The sequence below is a fragment of the Erinaceus europaeus genome, chromosome 9 (assembly GCF_950295315.1).
Source record: "Erinaceus europaeus chromosome 9, mEriEur2.1, whole genome shotgun sequence".
Lineage (NCBI taxonomy): Eukaryota > Metazoa > Chordata > Mammalia > Eulipotyphla > Erinaceidae > Erinaceus > Erinaceus europaeus.
The window spans coordinates 80,903,561-80,923,656 of record NC_080170.1 but is presented as its reverse complement, the minus strand read 5'-3'; the positions used below and the strand labels follow the sequence as shown (position 1 = coordinate 80,923,656).

At 41.1% G+C, this 20,096-nt stretch overlaps 1 protein-coding gene across 1 annotated transcript in view; it reads right to left on the bottom strand.

Annotated features, from left to right (window-relative positions):
- The window catches only part of POLQ (DNA polymerase theta), a 136,020-nt gene that overhangs the window by 84,178 nt on the left and 31,746 nt on the right, over positions 1-20,096 (bottom strand). Inside the window, exons 7-9 of the mRNA XM_060198280.1 lie at positions 18,360-18,507; positions 5,666-5,812; positions 3,710-3,922 (exon numbers count right to left, since the gene is read on the bottom strand). Of these exons, the coding sequence (XP_060054263.1) occupies positions 3,710-3,922; positions 5,666-5,812; positions 18,360-18,507 (508 nt within the window). The remainder of the gene's footprint in view (positions 1-3,709; positions 3,923-5,665; positions 5,813-18,359; positions 18,508-20,096) is intronic.

The following is a 20,096-nucleotide window of genomic DNA, read 5'->3' as shown; positions in this document are numbered from 1 at the left end:
AGAAGACTAGGTCCTTAGCTTATCTGCCTCAAATTACTTATAACTGTACTGTTATATGAGAATATAATAATACTTCCCATGTCAAAGCTCCCTACTATTTTGGTTTTTATCACAGTGGCTAACTTATAATCCAACAAACACAGACACCAATAAACTATAGTTTAGTTATTTGTTGCAGCTACAGTCTATTAATCACCACAGATACTGAATTAAAATATTGAACTACTTGCTCATGGGGGGCAATGCAGAATTAACTTCCTGCAAGCTTCACATCACAACATTTTCATCAGTCAATACAAGTTTTTTTTGTTTGTTTTCTGTGTGTGTGTGTGTGTGTGTGTGTGTGTGTGTGTGTGTGTGTGTGTGTGTGTTGTGACTGACTATCTGGAGTACTACTCAGCACTGGCTTATGGGGGTGCAGGGGATTAAATCTGGTACCTTTGGTGCCTCAGGCATGTAAAGTCTGTTGCATAAACCATTATACTATTTCCTTATTCCCTGTGTGTTTCTGTTTAAAGATAGTTTATTTAACATATATACTATTGATTTATTAACATTAAATTCACAGTTAACAGTACTATATTTCAAAGATGAACAAAACTAATCTAACAAACTATTTTCTCTCTAGAGCATATAGTCTTCTGTGAATACCAGCTAGTAGCTCAGCACTATGCTTGAGGATCATTTTAAAGTAGTTAAATCACCAACAAGAACAAAGATGTGAAAAATACAGTACTTCACTACAAAACATAAACTGTGTAAAAAAAAAAAAAGAGAGAGAGAGAGAGAATGTTTACAATATGAGAGCTGAGCCAAGAAGATATAGTGGTATAGAGGTGAAGGAGATAGCATAATGGTTAGCAAATAGACTCTTGTGCCTGATACTCCCAGGCCCTAAGTTCAATCCTTGTATCACCACAAGCCAGAGCAGAGCAGTGCTCTGGTTAAAAAAAAAAATACAAGGTTCTTACCTGGTTCCATATCAGCAGGGAACATGTGCTTCCAGAGATTCAAACTTTTCATTATTTTTGTACATGTCTACAAAAGCCTCACAAGTATTCAGTATTTATAAATAAATATTAAGTGAACACATATGCAAATATAAAATTTACACATGATGAGGATAAAATGTATTTGGGTACTTCACATGACCAGTTAAGTTATTCTGAAAGTTACCTCCTCAACTACATTTACCCAGCTTTGTTGTACTAGGCATCTAAGAACAGATGAGTAGCTAAGAAAGTTGTATCATATATACACAGTGGAATGTGTATGGAAATATTAAGAATGATGACATCACCTTCTTTATTTACCACATCTTAGATGTTAAATGAGATTAGCCAGAAAGAGAAGGATGAACATGGGATAATCTCACTCATGAACAGAAGTTGAGAAATATGAACAGAAGGGGAAACATAAAGTAGAACTGGAACTATTTTGGTGTGTTGCAAAAACTGGGAGAGGGGTTTGGGATAAGGGAGGGCTTTCAGGTCCTGGTACATGATGATGGACAAAATTTGGGGGTGAGAGTGTTTTACAGTCACCCATCTTGGTGAGATGAAAATTTGTACCCATTTGCCAATAACTGTACTGTGAACCACTAGCAACCCAGTAGAAAAATAAAGAAAAAAAAAAAAAAGCCAGTAAAGGCAAATGCAGCCAAATGCTTAGATGGTTTTGGGATTAAAAGGACTTTTCCACTTATTACTATATGAAATAACTCAATGAAAATAAAATACCGAATTAGAAAAAAAAAATAAAAAAGAATATTCCCACTCTCCCACTGAAACATTCACACATTTTGGTGTTAAAAGACTCACAACAATTTAGCCATACTCAGAAAGATATAGCAGGTTAGAAATATTTGCTATTAACTTGACACTTAATTCAAACAAGTCTTTTCCTTACTGCTTAAAGAAAAATCCTTTGCTTGGATTGCTAGTGATATGATCTGCACTTACTGACATAAGGTAAAGGAAGAAAGAGAGAGAGAAAGAGAAGGAAATTGTCTTGAGAGTTAACACCACTATAAAGAGTAAGACAGTACGTGAAGTTTCTATTCCCCAAGTGTGAGAGTGCTTCTCAGCTGCCAGAAATCCTGTTTAAATTTTCTGAGGCTTAGTCATCTAAGCGAGACTAATATCCATGAAAATGACTCCTCTCATTAGCATTGCCTAGTAAGCTATACTAGAAATGAAAATCCTCCTCCCGGGTCAGGGACATAACCCAGTAGCACTGAATGGCAGAGCTGAGCAGAGTTCTGGCCTCTCTCATAAAATAATGAATCTTTAAAATGAATAAAGCAATTCATTTTCTTAAAAAAATTAATTATAAGTAGGAACATTCTAAGCTGCCCCAATATCGACCCATCTTCCTCAGGTGTAGCATAGAGTATGTTGTCCATCCTCCCTTCGGAGGATGGAACATTCTCTACCATTGTTGATCCAAGTTGAGGGCAAGGTCCTATGGGGGCCCACAAAGGGGTCAATTTTGTTGTTCCTGATAGAAATTACTGGTAACAATGGAAAGAGGGATTTATTTGAATTCTAGGAGCATCAAGTCTGTTTGGGAATCTCAGGAATGTTCCTATTCATGACCACAGAATGTGAGTTCAGATCTACAGGGATGCACAGGTCACATAGGCTCCTAAGCTAATTATGGGCCACATATCCCAAATTGATGGGGTTTACAGTCAACAATATTTATACCCCTTTCCCATATTTGGGAGCTACTCTCTTCCCTGATCCAGCTTTCTGGTCCTTTTCCCAGCCATGACATCATCTCCCCAGACAATAATTAGGATCTACCTGCATATCAGATTTCAGGCTCAGGCAAAAAAGAAGGAAAGAGAGAAAGAAAGAAAGAAAGAAAGAAAGAAAGAAAGAAAGAAAGAAAGAAAGAAAGAAAGAAAGAAAGGAAAGAAAGAGAGAGAGAGAGAAAGAAAGAGAAAAAAACACTAGTATAGCTACAGGCCCTTTGAAATATAATTAAAATATGCCTACTAGCTATCTACAAAATGGAGGATCCCCCCGCCCCAACACTTCATCTGCACTATTCCAGCCTTTAGGTGCTCGATTGTTTAACAACTTGTTTGGCTTTGTAGGTTAACTCCATTTTCAACCACCAGTTTCCAAATGCTAGCAGGATGTGACCAGACTTCCCTGGACAGACAACCCCACCAATATGCCTTGGAGTTCTGCTTCCCCAGAGCCCTTCCCCACTAGGGAAAGAGGCAGGCTGGGAGTATGGATAGACCTGTCAACACCCATGTTTAGCAGGGAAACCATCACAGAAGCCAGACCTTCAACCTTCTGCATCCCACAATGATTTTGGGTCCATACTCCCAGAGGGATAAAGAATAGGAAAGCTATCAGGGAAGGGGATGGGATACAGAGGTCTGGTGGTGGAAATTATGCCAAGTTGTACCCCTCTTTTCCTATAGTTTTGTCAATGTTTCCTTTTTATAAACAAAAAATTAAAATTAAAATAATTAATTATAATATTTCATATGTAATACAAAAGAAAATCTTAATTCTACATTAGTAGGAAATCAATGATTGATGGCACATGAAAATCAAAACTTGTACTCATTACAAAATAAAGCAAATGGAAAAAAGATGACATTCAATAGCCAATACAGCATGATGAGAAACAGGGTGCCAGTCAAATTTCAAGAAATGCTATTACAATTAAATTCTAACTCACTTACCTACTGTGTCTACTCCTTTCCTGCCAGCACGGCCAACCATCTGCTTATAAGTAAGAATATCAAGAAGCCGACCACTGAAAATTGGAGTCCGAATAATTACACGACGTGCAGGTAAATTCACCCCAGATGAAAGAGTAGAAGTTGCTGCCAAAACACGAATCTGACCTTGACGAAAGGCTCCTTCAATAATATCCCTCTCCTCAAAGGTAAGACCTAAAAAAGAAGTGATAGTTGTGGGACTATGCGCAAGTTTGGTAGAGCTTAGGGAAGCTCCCCCCATCTTCATGGATGGAGGTCTGAAAAGACACCTCTCTTGTTAGCCTCTCTCCATAGAGATGAGCCAAGAGAGAAAAGTCTATCAGACTCAGCTTGCCTCTGTAAGACTCCCACTTTACAAAGAGCCTACATCCCCCCGCCCCACCCACAGCCAAATGGTTGCACTTACTCAAAGTTTACACTTCACCTTTTGATCACAAAGGAAGAGCACATTGTGTCATACACTGCTAACACTGGACAAGTGAAAAGCCCCCCAAGACCTTATTTCCTGTAGCCCTTTTGATGTCTTTAAAGCCTTGTTCTTCCTTCTCTATCTCACCTTACTGGTTCAGCCCCTATTCTTCTCTCAAATCCCTTTGGATAATTAAATGCCTGCATCAGGATACTAACTGTATTGATCTTTATGTATCAACTCTTGTCATACCAGCCCCTGCCATAGGGGCATGCTGACCTTTAAGAAACCTGTGAATTCTGACATATGTGAAAACTGTTCTTTGTCTAGCCTTCTATATTAACCCAAACCCACACCCCAATAAATGAGTGTGTTCATACCAGAATCCTCCCTAGTTTCTTTCTTTTTACACAGTCTCTTGAAATTTGGTAGTTTACCTTTCTAGCTGAGAACCACCCACGCAAGTGCTGGCAGATAGTAATGTGTAATTACTAATACATAATGAAAATATTACCTCATCACTGACAATGGATCTAGACTCTGCTGCAAACCTCTAAAATCTTTTCCCACTATTATTAATTATTATAATCTGTAAAGTGGGTGTGTAGAAAAAGGAAAGGCTTGTTTGTGGGGGTGTAAACTGGTTCACTCTCTATTGGAATATTGTGTGGAAATCTCTTTAAAAACTAAAACTAGAAATACCATCTGGCCCAGTAATACCATCCCATGGCATTTATCAATAGGATGTGAAAATAATGAATTAAAAGAATACCTGCTCCTTTATGTTATAGCAGCATTATTAACAATAATAAAAACAAGTAATCAATTTAAATGCCTATCAATGGTTAATTGGATAAAGAAGGTGTAGTACATCTAGTCAGTGGAAAACTGCTTGAATATTAAAAAGACAAAGTCAGGTGCCTCTTGGGGGAGAATGGGTGGAATTTAAGATTAGACTAAGTGAAAATAATCAGGAAGTGAAAAACAATTAGTGGAAGATTCCATTTATAGATAGAATAAAAATAACCAAAGCAAATGAGCTGAAAAAAACACACCAAAAAATAACTTTTACTCTCTGTGAAAAAGATGGCTACTAGAGGAAAAGGGATAGAAGGACTGGGTTTGATACTGTTACTATTTGTGATGGTACTGGATGTTTGGTGATAGGTATATACAAATTATACATATAGAGATGTGAATCTGTACTCCTAAAATTTAACAGTATTGTAAACCAATGATAAATCTACATTTGATTTGATTTTCAAAAAGTAACAATTTTAAAATTCCTTCCCACAGTAATATAAAAGCTATATCCAATATTTACACTCCATATAGATAAGTAAACCTAGACAAGTTTCTTTACTTATTTAATTTATTTACTTATTTCTTTAAATGAAGTATAAGAGTAATAAATGTGCTTATATAAATTAAATACACTCAAATATAAAATAAATAAATCTAAATATTTTGGCAAGGGATTTTTAATAATGGATTGCAAATATAGATACCTGCATGATGAAATGCTACTCCCCATGGTACAGTTTTTTGTAATACAGAGTCCAGTCCTGAAGGCAAACGTTTTAACTGATCCATCACTTCTAGGAGGCCTTTTTGCTCCAGAACCACTGGTGGAAGATCAGATGAATTTATCAATCCTGTCAGATTAGGAAAAAAAATCAACAGTGTTTCCCTTTGGCAGGTCCTCTGTTAAATGCTGCCTAAATCTTAATTAAATGAAATGAAATGCTAAAACAATGGCTCTGGAAATATAACATATGTCAAGCACCTGGAGATCTTTAAAAACCTATTGTCAGACAAAGGAAGGACTACAGAAGCTGGATAAGGGCAAGAGACTGGCATACTTTAATGATGGCTCTTTTGGTCACTACCAGGCCACCCTATCATCCAGGGCCATATTCAGGGAATCCTAGAATTCCCACATAGACATTGTTGGGGAATCGTGCAGATGTGGTCGAACATTGGCAGGGCCCACAAACCACTATATTTGCATGCAAGCATTATTTACAGATATCTACCATGTTTCTCAGGGTATTGCTAATTCAGTTAAAACCATTGCAACAGATGCTAGGACGCTTCCACCTTCCCAACATGCCCTTTGCCTCTCTCCACCCCCTTTTCATAGCCAATCCTGTCCTGACTTGCCACTTCCAGAATCCTCCCATAAAAGCCACTCATATTTCACTCTTTGCTCTTCTCTCTTCCATGACCAGACCTGGAGAAGGGCTGTTGGGCATAGTGGGAGGAGACCATGTTGCTAGCTCCATGTGGCCCGAACCGCTGTGCTCTCACCCAACTCTGGGGCACCCATGTGAATAAAGATTTGTGTTCCCGAACCGCCACAAAATTCCTGGTCTCTTCTCTCCCCTGCAACGCAAGTGACATCTGGCACCCGAACAGGGACTCAACCCGCCCAGACACAGATGAGTATACAGCCGCTTAGTTCTCTGAAGCCTCGTGTTTAATGAAGGCACTTCAGTTTCTTTCCTCCCTCTTCTTATTTCTCTGAGACCCCCGCCCCCTACCATGGGCAACCTTCCTTCTCATGAAGAGATTTCCCAAACACTCTACTCTTTTTTCATGAGACAGGTTTTCTATCTCTGGGACATTTTGCTAGGGGCCACACCTTGGATCCTCCAGACCATGGTCACAACTTTCAGGGGATATGTAGGGCGCCCTCCCAAAAGGTCAAGGGACCTTGAGGCTGAGATCCAAGAATTAAGGGAGATGATCATTGCGCTTACCCACCCTAAGCCCACTCTGCATTTTGCCCAGAGACTGCCAATTTGGCAGACACGTGTCCGGCTTCTCTGGCTGCCACCGCCACTTCTCCAGCGGCTTCCACTTCTGCGACTCCTCCCCAAACCGCCACGCCACTATGACACAGAATACCTTTGCAAACACTGCGACAGAGCTTTTCCTCTGGAGCAAATCCACACATTCCCAGTAAACGTTATGCCCAATAGACAGAAACCTCAGGTGTGGTATCTGTATTCTTCCACAGATCTTATAGACTTTGTCAGGTAATTAAGGAGGATGGAACAGGTTCTCCATGGAACAGGTCCATTTTACAAGGCCTTCTGCAGAACCTTAACACCCCCCAAGACTGGAGGGACATGGCTCGCACTACGCTCCCAGGCCCCTTTTCCTTCAATGGGAAGCATTTTTTTTTTTTATGATAAATGTTTACAGCAATCCCAGAGAAATAGCCAGAATCAGCACGAGTGGGATTTTGAGGCTCTGTTTAGAATGGGTCATTTGGCAGAGGCCAAGTTTCCACCTGGTTATTTTGATCAGGTAGGCCTCTGTGCATTACAAGCATGGGAGAGGTTAACACCACCCACGGGAGTGGCCTCAGCCCCCATTCTCTCCCTTCGCCAAGAACCTGATGAATCCCTAGCTAAATTCATTACCAGGGTCCAATCAAGTTTGGAGAGAAAGATTTATAATCCTAACGCCCGTTTTCTCCTCCTGCATTCTATTGTCTGGGATGGCATGCTTCCGAACTTCCATCAGGCATGCCTCAGTCTTAAAAATGAACACCCAGACATCTGGATTTTAGCAACGCAGGAGCTTAGATCAAGCTCTTATCAGGCACCCATTATGACACAGGCCTATGCAGCTGCCCTAGATAAGTGAAAAGGGGCTTGCTTTCAGTGCGGTCGCCAAGGGCATTGGCATAACCAGTGTCGAGAAAATAAACTGCTACCCCACTTCCAGTCAAGGAGCCAGAAGCCCCGAATGCCTTGTCCCAGAAGCCAGAAAGGTTTTCATTGGAGGAGAGATTGTTGGTCCAAGTTTCATAGAAATGGCACGCCCCTGTCAAATGTATATTTAAACAGGGATTTAAGCTAGGCACGGGGCATCCCTCAGCCCCTCCTTCAAGAGGGAGTCAAGCGGGTTACCCACTCGGCCCTGCGTCTTTCTTCCATAAACAAAAGCCTTGCCCAGGACCCAACCTGTCGATCCACCCACCATGCCATGTAACAATAGCAGAGAGTGAGTGGAAGGAGGAGTGCACGGCCTGTGGGAACTCCCAGTGTAAAAATACCTGGCTGGAGGAAGAGAACGGCACGGATTCAGAGCCTGAGATTTTGTGGACCACGCGTTTTAGAACAGGGTCACCCTACTATGACAGTTAGGATTAGTAATATCCTTTTAAGTGTTTGATTGATACAGGGGCAGACAAGACAATCTTAAGGCAAGCAGAGGTTCCCCAGAGTTGGGAACTCCTTCCAGGACCATGTTTACATGGTGTTGAAGGGTTGACACACAAGAGATTCACTTGTGTGGGAAGACTCGGAAGGGACTACTGGACACTTTTGTCCTTTGATGCTGATATTAGAACCAATTTATTGGGCAGCAACTTGCTGGAATCTCCTGATGAAGTAATATCCTCAGACGCCTCTACAGGGCACCACACCCACTCCTACTAGACTTCTAGATCTGACCAGCACCCCCAATACTAACTGCCACTGTTCGTAACAGAACTCCCCATGTAGACTGGCTTTCTAACAAGCCTGTCTGGGTGGAGCAGTAGCTTTTGCCTAGGAAGAAGCTAGAAATCTTAAAAGAGCTTGTCCGAGAGCAGTTGTCCTTGGGATATATTCACCATTCCCGGAGCCCATGGAATACTCCTGTCTATGTAATTAAAAAGCGCTCAGGATAGTGCCACCTCCAAGATCTCTTGTGTGGTTAATAAAACCATGCAGGTTTGGGACACTCCCCAAAGGGGTTTGCCTCTTGCTTCTGCGATTCCCACGGGGATTCCAATCATAGCTATTGATATACAGGATTGTCTTTTCTCTATTCCCTTGCAACCACAAGACTGTAAACATTTTGCCTTCTCTGTTCCTTTTATTAATAATACCAGCCCTGCCGATAGATTTGAATGGTGGTACTGCCCCAGGGCATGACCAATAGTCCTACTATTTAAATTGACTTAGGCAGTATTTTTATCTCCCTACTAGCTGCCTCCAACCGGTTTGATCTGTTAAAAGGAAACAAACAGCCCTCCTCAAAGCCTCCTTGGCACTGGAAAGGGTTAACCAGGCTCTCCAAGACATGCACCTCATTCGGTTCTCCCAGTCCTCTCTGGCAAATCTTCTAATCTTTAACCCCACCCCCACAGTAGTGGGGGCACTGTGGCAGAAGCATGGCATTCTCGAGTGGCTTCATAAGCCAGTTGGGGGAGCTCCAAGACTTCTTACCGAGATAGATGCCTTAGCATTTATGATTCGCCAAGGAAGAAACAGATAGATTCAGGTCTTAGGAAGGGAACCGGATTCAATTATTCTTCCTTTTTCTCTCACAGATACAGAGAGGCTCATACTCCACCATTCTCATTTTGCTGTAAGTTTAATGGGTTTTCCAGGACAATTAGATAATCATTTTCCTGAGCAGCTTCTTTATCTCTTTTGCCTCTACTAGTACCTAAACTTTTCTCTCAAGATCCCATCCCCTCTGCTCCTACAGTCTTCACTGATGGTGGAAAAAAGGTGTAACCAATGTTCAGAAAATAAACCGTGACCCCGCTTCCAGTCAGGGAGCCAGAGGACCTGGACACTTTGTACCAGAGAGGCTATCATCTCAAAAGGGACTGGCATTCTAAAACTCACAGGAATGTCATGCCTCTGCCAAATTTAGATCTAAACAGGGATTTAAACTAGGCACGGACATCCCTCAGTCCTGCTTTCAAGAGGGAGTCAAGGGGATCACCGGCTTAGTGCCGCGCCTCTGTTCTGTAAACAAGATGCCAGCCCAGGGCACAAGTCATCGTTCCGCCCACCATGCCATGTAACAATAGCAGAGGGTGAGCGGGAGGGGGAGTACACAGCGTGTGGGAGCTCCCAATGTAAAAAGAGCCAGCTGTAGCAAGTGAATGGCATGGATTTAGAGCCTGAGATTTTGTGGACCACCCGTTTTAGAAAGGGAATACCCTACTATGATTATAAAGATTGATAAATTTCCTTTTAAATGTTTGATAGATACAGGGGCAGACAAGACAATTTTAAGACAAGCAGAGGTTCCCTCGAGTTGGGAACTCTTTCCAGGACCATGCCTACATGGCGTAGGAGGATTAACGCAAGATTTCCTAACGTGAGATTTGCTTGTGTGGGAAGACCCTGATGGCACTACAAGACATTTTTGTCCTTTAGTATCGGACATTAGCACCAACTTATTAGGCAAGATTTGCTGGAATCTCTTTAGGTGGTATTGTCCTCAGACACCACTTCGGCAGGGTGGCACTCTCACCTCCGTGAGAATTCTAGACCTGACCAGCACCCCCAATACTAACTGCCATTGTTCATAACAGAACTCCCTGCCTAGACTGGCTTTCTAACGAGCCTGTCTGGGTAGAACAGTGGCCTTTACCTGGGGAGAAGCTAGAAATCTTAAGGGAACTTGTCCAAGAGCAGTTATCCTTGGAACATATTTGTCATTCCTGGAGCCCGTGGAACAAGGAACACCCCTGTTTTTGTGATTAAAAAATGCTCAGGAAAATGGCACCTCCTCCAAGACCTCCGTGCAGTTAATAAAACCATGCAGATCTGGGGCTCCCCCCAAAGGGATTTTCCTCTCACATCTGCAATTCCCATAGGAATTCCAATAATTGCTATAGATATTCAAGATTGTTTTCTCTCTATTCCCTTGCACCCACAAGATTGTAAATGTTTTGCTTTCTCTGTCCCTTCTATTAATAACACCAGCCCTGCCGGTAGAGTTGAATGGGTGGTACTACCCCAGGGCATGGCCAATAGTCCCACTATTTGTCAAGAGGTTGTTAAAGCTGCCCTTTTTCCATATATTCATAAGAGCCTTAAGGTTTTTCATTATATGGATGATGTCTTAATATGGGAAAAATTAGATACAGAGCTCTCTGACCTACATGATTTTCTTATCCCCGTCTTAAAGCAAAATGACCTTAATGTAGCTCCTGAGAAGGTACAATTAATTCCTCCAATATCTTTCTTAGGCTCAGAGATTTCTCTAATGCATATTTGTTCCTTAAAACCTTGTGTTACTTTTCCTTCTAATCTCACTCTTGCTTCTTTACAAAGCTTTCTCAAAATTTAAATTGGCTTAGGCAATATCTTTATCTCCCCACTACCTGCCTGCAACAACTGTTAGATCTGTTAAAAGGAGACAAACAGTCCTCCTCAAAGCGTACATTAACCCCCAAAGCCTCCTTTGTGCTAGAAACGGTTAATCAGACTCTCCAGGACATGCACCTCTTTCAGTTCTCCCCCTCCTCTGTTAAATCTTCTAATCTTTAACTCTTCACCTACCATGGTGGGTGCTATATACCAGAATCATGGTGTTCTCGAATGGCTTCATATGCCAATAGGGGGAATTCCAAGACTTCTTACTGAAATTGATGCCTTGGCTTCTTTGATCCACCAAGGAAGAGACAGGTCAATACAGGTCTTAGGAAAAGAACCTGATTCAATTGTTATTCCTTTTTCTCTCACAGATACAGAGTGGCTTCTATGCCACCACTCCCGTTTTGCTATAAGCTTAATGGGTTTCCCAGGACAATTAGATAATCATTTTACTTCTAATAAATGGACAGCTTCTTTACCTCTTTTGCCTTTACTGGTACCTAAACTTTTCTCTCGAGATCCCATCCCCTCTGCTTTTACAATTTTTACTGATGGTGGCAAGAAATGAGCTGCTGCACTTATATATTATCCAGATAAACAATGTCCCACGTCTCTCTTTACTGAGCTTCCTGATAATTCCCCTCAGTACAAAGAACTCTGTGCTGTTTTCCTAGCCTTAGAAGCTGTATGAGAATCCTTCAACCTTTTTTCTGACAGTGTGTTTACTGTTAACTTACTTCTATGGCTTGCTCGTTCTTATGTGAGAATTGATGACAACCCATTTCTCCTCTCAATTCAAATAGCCTCTATGTTCTGTTCTCAAACTTAACCACTGTATGTTGAACACCTTCGTTCCCACAGCCCTCTTTCTTGTCCCCTGTCCGAAGGGAATGCTGCAGCTGACCACCTCGCCTCCACAGGAATTCTCCTAGCCTCTGTCTCAAATCCCGCTGGCTTTCATTCCCTAACCCATGTTAATCTTAAAGGCCTTTGAGCTTGATTTTCTGATATTCCTCTGGCACAGTTGAAACATATTCTGCTACATGCTCCTGCTGTGCAGGTCTAATCAAGGCATCTGCTGTTCAAACTCTTGGGGTTAACCCCCGAGGCTTAAAAGCCAGTGCTCTTTGGCAAATTGATGTCACCCACTTACCTAACTTTGGCAAACAAAAATATGTGTTTGTCTCAATTGATACCTTCTCTAAATTTATGTGGGCTACAGCTCAGATGGGAGAAAGCTCAAAAAAGCTTTTAAGCCATATGATCTCCTATTTTGTTGTAATGGGCATACATCTTCAGCTTAAAACTGACAATGGTATGGCCTTTACCAGCAAACAATTTAAAGATTTTTGTTTCCTCTAGAACATTACTCATACTACAGGCATTCCCTATAATCCACAAGGACAAGGCATTGTCAAGAGGGCCCATCAAACCCTTAAAGCTCAATTAAATAAAGAAGATGGGGGAATATACCCCCCCAATATCCAGCTGGCAAAAGCCTTAACTACATTAAATCTCTTTAATATATACAAAAACTCGGACCTACCTCCTATTATTCTTCACTGGCAAACACCATCCACCCTCCCAGCTATTAAGGTCAAATGGAAAGACCCACTCAATAAAATTTGGAAAGGGCCTGACCCCCTATTGATGATGGGGAGGGGTTTCACATGCAGTTTTCCACAGAATTACTCAAAATCTGTCTGGCTTTCTGCCCGCCATGTCCTGCAATACCCGCATGATGGTGCTGCTATCCCTGAGGCACAAGAAACACTGCAAGAGGACTGACTGCAGGATGCACCCCAGGACCCATAATACGACATGGCAGAATCTGAAAAATCTGGTTCACAGAGCCCCCTCCCCCACCCCTTCTCTGAATATCTTATGCTATGACTGGCCAGTTGTGTTTTGTGAGTGAGTTCAATGACTAAAAAAAAATTTTTTGAGTAAGTTCAATGACCAAAATTTTTTTGTATGACCCATTTTGCTCAGAGTACTCTGAAACTTAATTGACTTTATATAAAAATGCTGGATGCAGCCATGGTTTCTGGAGACATCCAGAAACAGACCAAAATTTGTTTTTCTCCTCTTTCGATTTTTTTTTTTTTAAGTCTTGGTATAAATGTGAAACGTTTTAGTCTTAAACCATGCGAGTAGAAATGGTTCAACTAGGACAGTATAGATCTAAATTTGTGTTTAAGATGATATGTCTTCGTAACAAAAGTTTTTCTCCTCTTGTTTATTAAAGACCATGTGTGTGTTTCAAGTTTGGTAAACATTAACTTAAAGGTTAAAAGTGTAACTTTAAAGCCTTACCAGGCAGAGTTAAATGAAGGAGTTTTCAACAGGATTCTTATAAAGGTAAAATTAATTTGCTAAAGTAACTGAGTACTTAGGTAAATTCTAAGTATTTAACGTGACAATTCATCTCCAAAATTAAAATACAAATTCTCTATACAGGACATTTTTGGAGGGCCCCCAAAAGTGCCCTGTAAAACAAATCTTGTAGAAATTAATCCACAACAAATCTGGCATCAATCTGACATTGTAAATGTTAAAAAAAAAAAAAAAAGACACTGTCACTAACGTGTTAACTCTCTAAGTAACCTGAGTTTAATGTCCAAAGTAAAAAAGTTAAAAATCAATATATATTTTAACCAAATTTGGTCTGAAGATCCTGTTGTACAGAGACTGCTACACAAGGTCACATTAGATGACCTTTTAACAAAATTATTAAGATACTTAAACCAATTACAATCATGGGGTTATCAATTATAGTAAACTTCTAACTTGTTAAATGTTTTTTTTTTCTTCACAAGTAATTGACTACAACTATGTCAAAGCCTTCACATGAAGAAGCATCTGCTCATATGGTAAGGTATTAAACTATAAGACGTTCCTCCATATACAACTTATAGAAATTAACAACATTCACATATTTTTCTACACTTAACTGGTGTATCTTGTTTTCTCACTATAGGCCTGCCTTTGTCAGCCAACAATTTAAGACTTTTTTCCTTTATAACCTCATCCATGCCACAGACATCCCTTACAACCCCCAAAGACAAACGGTTGTTGAAAAGGCCCACCAAACAGCTAGGCCCAATTAAGTAAAGAAAAAAGGGGGGATATATCCCCCCAATATTCAGTTGGCTAAGGCACCAACTACATTAAAACTCTTTTTAATATCTATAAAAATTCGAACCAGACACCCAGCTAACCACAGGAAGCAAATTTGTTTGTGTTTCTTTCTCAGGAATCCCCAGAAATCCATTTGGACCCCTGTCCTCTGACATCGCCCACAAGATGGCATGACTACAGCAGCGCACCCCCTAAAACCCATGATGTGACCTGACACAATCTGAAGAACCTGATTCACAGACTCCAAGGACAGAACTTTCTTACTGCCTTTTCTTTTGCCCATCGCTGTCTGCCCTTCCTGCTTCTGCTCTGCCTCTCATGTTTAGGCAGTTCCAGATCATTCTCTACAGAAAAGCGGAATTCTGGTGTCTGACCTTCCCCATCGAGATAGACGTGCAGCATTTCATCCCCTGGCATTACTTCCCCTGGTGGTCAGCATTGGACTGACACTTCTATTGGACTTGCTGGTACACCTCTTGGACACTTTACACCACTTTACAACAGCTTCCCTTTATGCTGTTGGGTTTCTCAAAGACTGACTGCAACAGTCCATGGACATTACAGGTTGCTGTCTTGGGACTCTATAGGCCACATCCCATCACCTGCAGGCACTGGCCCCAGAGGTAGGAAACTCCCCCTCGTTACTAGGCCCTGCCCCCAGAGGCATGAGATGCCCCCAGAGGCAGGAAACGTCCCTTTGCCCACCAGGCCTCCCCTTGGCATCACATTGATTCTTGTTGCTCTCCTACTTGTCCCTTCCTGTCTTGTTCCAGTTCACTTGAAAATGCCTATATGATATCATTCAGGTTTATGCCCAAAAGGTTTCTGTTCACCCCTACACTACTATTCCTCTGTCAGAGATGGAGTCTTTTACAGACATTGACCCATTTAAATGTGACAATTAGATAAAAAGATAAGGGAAAGATGTAGAAAAATTGTGAAAAGATGGTGGAGCCTGGCAGAGCTTAACCTATGAGATGAGTCCCTCCAGGTAAGTCTCTCTCTCTACAAAAGAGTTGAGCAAAAGGGGGGACACATAAATCTCACAAGGTTGGCGGCTATGTAAGTCTTCCCTCCCCCACAAAAACATCCTACATCTTCCCACCGGAGCCTTGCATTCCCTAAAAAACATTAAGCCTGCTCCACTATAAATTTTCTATACTATGGCCATTAGATAAAAGGAAAGGGGGAGATGTTGGGGAATTGTGCAGATGTGGGCACACATTGGCAGAGCCCACAAACCACTATAATTCCATGCAAGTATTATTTACAGATATCCACCACATTATCCCCTCAGGGTATTGCTGATTCAATTAAAACCAATGCAAGAGTTCCTAAGGATGCTTCCACCTTCCCAACATGCCCTTTGCCTCTCTCCACCCCCTTTCCTAGCCAATGCCGTCCTGACTTGCCACTTCCAGAATCCTCCCATAAAAGCCACCCGTATTTCCATTTTCTCTCTCTTTGCTTTTCTCTCTTCTATGACCAGACCTAGAGAAGGGCTGTTGGGCATAGCAGGAGGCGGCCATTTTGCTAGCTCCATATGGCCTGAACTACTGTGCTCTCACCCAACTCTGGAGCGACCACATGAATAAAGATTTGCGTTCTCGAACCACCACAAAATTCCTGGTCTCTCTGCCCCGCGAAGCAACCCGACAAGACATTATGGGCCTAAGCCTCTCACAGATGCCTCTCTCCATTGTCACTAGTCATCTCCATCAGGAACAACATAGTAGACCCTTTTTAGGACCTATACAGGACCTTGCCCTCAATGTAGATCAACAATGGTAGGTAGGGACTGCCCCATCCCACGAAGGGAAGTTGGGTCAACATACTCTGCCACTTGAGGAAGACAGGTCCAGCAACAAGAGCAGCCTAGAATGTCCCTAGCTATGATCATGGAATGTAAGCCCAGACTGACAGGGATGCAGAGGTTACAGAGGCTCCTGTGCTGAATATAAGCTCCAGATCAAATTGATGGGGTTTACAGTTAATGATATTCATATACTTATCCCATATTTTGGAACTACTCTCTTCTCTGAGCCAGCTTTCTAGTGCTATTTCCAACTCTGACATCATCTCCCCAGACAATACATTTAACCGACCTACACGTTAGCTGTCACGTTCAGGCAAAATTTAGTAAAGTCAAAGGCTCCTTGGAATATACCTAAAATAAGACTTCCTGGATTCTTCCCACTTGAAGACCCTTAGTTCCATCTACTCTATTCTTACTTTTAGGTTCCTCATTACTAAACAATTTATCCTGCTTTATATATTAATGCTTTTCAGCCACTAAGTTGCAGATGCTCACCAATGTGTGCTGGAATCCCACCTCTCCAGAGCCCTGCCCTACTAGGGAAAGATAGAAACATGCTGGGAGTATGGATTGATCTGCCAGTGCCCATGTCCAGCAGAGAAACAATTACAGAAGCCAGACCGGACCTTCTGCACCTTATAGTGATCCTGGGCCCATACTCCCGGAGAGATAAAGAATAGGGAAGCATCTAATGGAAGGGATGGGATACGGAACTCTGGTGGTAGGAGTTGTGTGGAATGTACCCCCTCTTATCCTACAGTCTTGCTGATCATTATTAAATCAATAAAAATAATTATCGGGGAGTCAGGTGGTAGCACAACGGGTTAAGCACACATGGCACGCAAAGCACAAGGACTGGCTTAAGGACCCAAGTTCAATCCCCCAGCTCCCCACCTGCAAGGGAATCTCTTCACAGGTGGTGAAGCAGGTCTGCAGGTGTCTATCTTTCTCTCCTTCTCTCTGTCTTCCCTTCCTCTCTCCATTTCTCTTTGTCCTATCCAACAATGACATCAATAACAATAATAATAACTACAACAGCAAAACAATAAGGGCAACAAAAGGAAATAAATATCAAAAAAATTATCAATGTCTGGCTCTCACTCCTAAATACAGTGGTACAATGAATTCTACAGTGCATGTAAATTTAAGAAATGCTGCATTAAAGTAAGGAGGGAGGTGAGGAGCTTAAAAAAGTCAGCTAAAAGAAAGAGGATTACAGATGCCAACTACTACTCAGAGTCTAAAAGTCAAAATTTGTATTCAAAGTATGACCCACCAAACAACATTAAGAGAATCACCTAGAAGCCCAGTTCTATATAACAATTTTCTAGTCACTCTGACCAACTAGATCATCGCTTAGTAAAGTAAAAATGGATTAAAGACTTTAGTGTTAGACCTGAAATAATAAAACACAGAAGATTCTCAAATCAAAATTTTAGTATTGGGCTGGGAGATAGCATAATGGTTATGTAAAAAAGCCTTTCATGCCTGGGGCATGAAAAGTCCCAGGTTCAGTACCCAACACCATCATAAGCCAGATCTGAGCAGTACTCTGGTAAAATATAAATAAATAAATAAATATAATTGTAGTACTTATGTGTATAAATCCTGTATTTTAGGGAGTCGGGTGGTAACACAGCGGGTTAAGCGCACGTGGTGCAAGGTGCAAGGACCGGCATAAGGATCCCGGTTCAAGCTCCTGGCTCCCCACCTACAGGGGAGTCACTTCACAGGCAGTGAAGCAGTTCTTCAGGTGTCTATCTTTTTCTCCTCCTCTCTGTCTTCCCCTCCTCTATTTCTCTCAGTCCTATCTAACAAAGACAGCATCAATAACAACAACAATAATAACTGCAACAACAATAAGAAAAACAAGGGCAACAAAAGGGAAAATAAATTTTAAAAATCCAGTATTTAAAAAATCTGAAAATAAGTCTGAATATGTTTACACACTGTCTATAATGAGTAGGGAGAAAAGTAGTCACAGAAACTGGGTGTTCTAAATGAGGACCATGTAGCCAAGTGATGAAAGAGCACCATGGTTTTTGCTAGTGTAGTCATCCATTAGCACTTACTTTCAAGTAACTGCATTAAGCAGCAAGGCTTTTGTCTTCATGCACAACTTACCCTCAGCTTGACAGTGTAGGTTATAGAATTCATGGGCAATGATATCTGCCAGTTTCTCACACCATTTCTTTGATGGACAGAAAAGTAATACTGAATGGTTATCACGAACGGTCTCATAACATAAACTAACAACATGATCCTCATCTCCCTAAAAATAAGAGAAATAAATTTAATGAAGGAGGTATAGAACTGTATACCACAAATAGTAAGTCATTATTAAAAGAAATGGAAGACACAAGGAAATGTAAAGCTCTTCTATATTCTTGGATTTGAAGAATTAACATGGGAGGCCCGGTGGTGACACACCTGGTTGAGTGCACATGTTACAATTAGCAGGGACCCAAGTTCAAGCCCCGAGTCCCCACCTACAGGGAGAAAGCTCCACGAGTGGTGAAGTAGGGCTGCAGGTGTCTCTCTGTCTCTCTCCCTCTCTTTCTCCTTCTACCCTTTAGATTTCTGGCAGTCTCTATCCAATAAATAAATAAAGATAAGTTTTAAAAAGAAGAGGAATTAACATGGTTAAAAAGTCCATTTTCCAAAAGCATTAAAATGGATTCACTATGAAATTCACTACTGTAATCCCCATGATAATTCCAATGGAATTTTTTTTTTTTAATTTATTAGATAGAGGCAGAGAAATTGAGATGGGGAGGGCGAGGTAGAAGGGGAGAGAGAAAGAAACCTGCAGACCTGCTTTACCACTCACGAAGCTTCCCCCGTGCTCAAACCTGGATCCTTGTGTACTGTAATGTAGCAGTCAACCAAGTGCACCACTGCCTGCCCCCCCGCCACTGGCATTTTTCAAGGATATAAATGATGACTTATATTTGTTCAGAGCCACAAAAGACTGAGTTGCCAAAGCAGTCCTGTGAAAACAAGAGTAAGACTAGTGAATAGAGAAATGGTACAACTTGTGATCTGGCCCACAAGTCTGCCATTCCCAGTTTGATCCCCAGTATAGTGTGTACTAGAGAGGTTCTCTGGCTTCTTTCCCACTCTCTGTCTCATGTGAAACTCTCATATGTAATTAATAAAATAAATCAATTAAAAAAAAGAAGATAGATTATGCTACCTGACTTCAAGTTAGACCAAAAGTTCCAATAATCAACAGAGTATGGTATTAGAATAAGAACAGACATACAGATGATGGGATAGAATCAGAAGCCCTAAAATAAATTTTCACTTATATGGTCAGTTATAGTATGACAAGAGAGTCAAGAACATAAAATGTGGAAAAGAAATTCTTTTCAATGCATAGTGTTGGAAAAAATGGATAGCCACATGCAAAAAAAAAAAAAAAAGAAAAGAAAATCACTATTTCACATCATGCACAAAAGTTACTTAAAATGGACCAAAGACTTAGATGTTAGACTTGAAAACAAAATAAGGGAAAGAAAGCATTGGCAGAACAGTCCATGATATTGGCTCAAGGATGTCTTCAGTGACTACTCCAATATACTACTGAGTGTCTGAGTGTGAATATTCACACAACATATATCTAATAAAGGGATAATCTCAAAGATACACAAATACCTCACAAAACTTACCCAAATATCAACAATTTGATCAGAAAGTGAAAAGAGCTAAACAAATACATCAACAAAGACTCACAACTGGCACATAAAGAAATGTTATCACTTAGTACAAGGGAAGTACTTGTATTTGTACACCTGTGAGAATGGACTATATCAGAAATAACAGGTGATGGATACTTGTAGACAAAATGCAAACCATGTA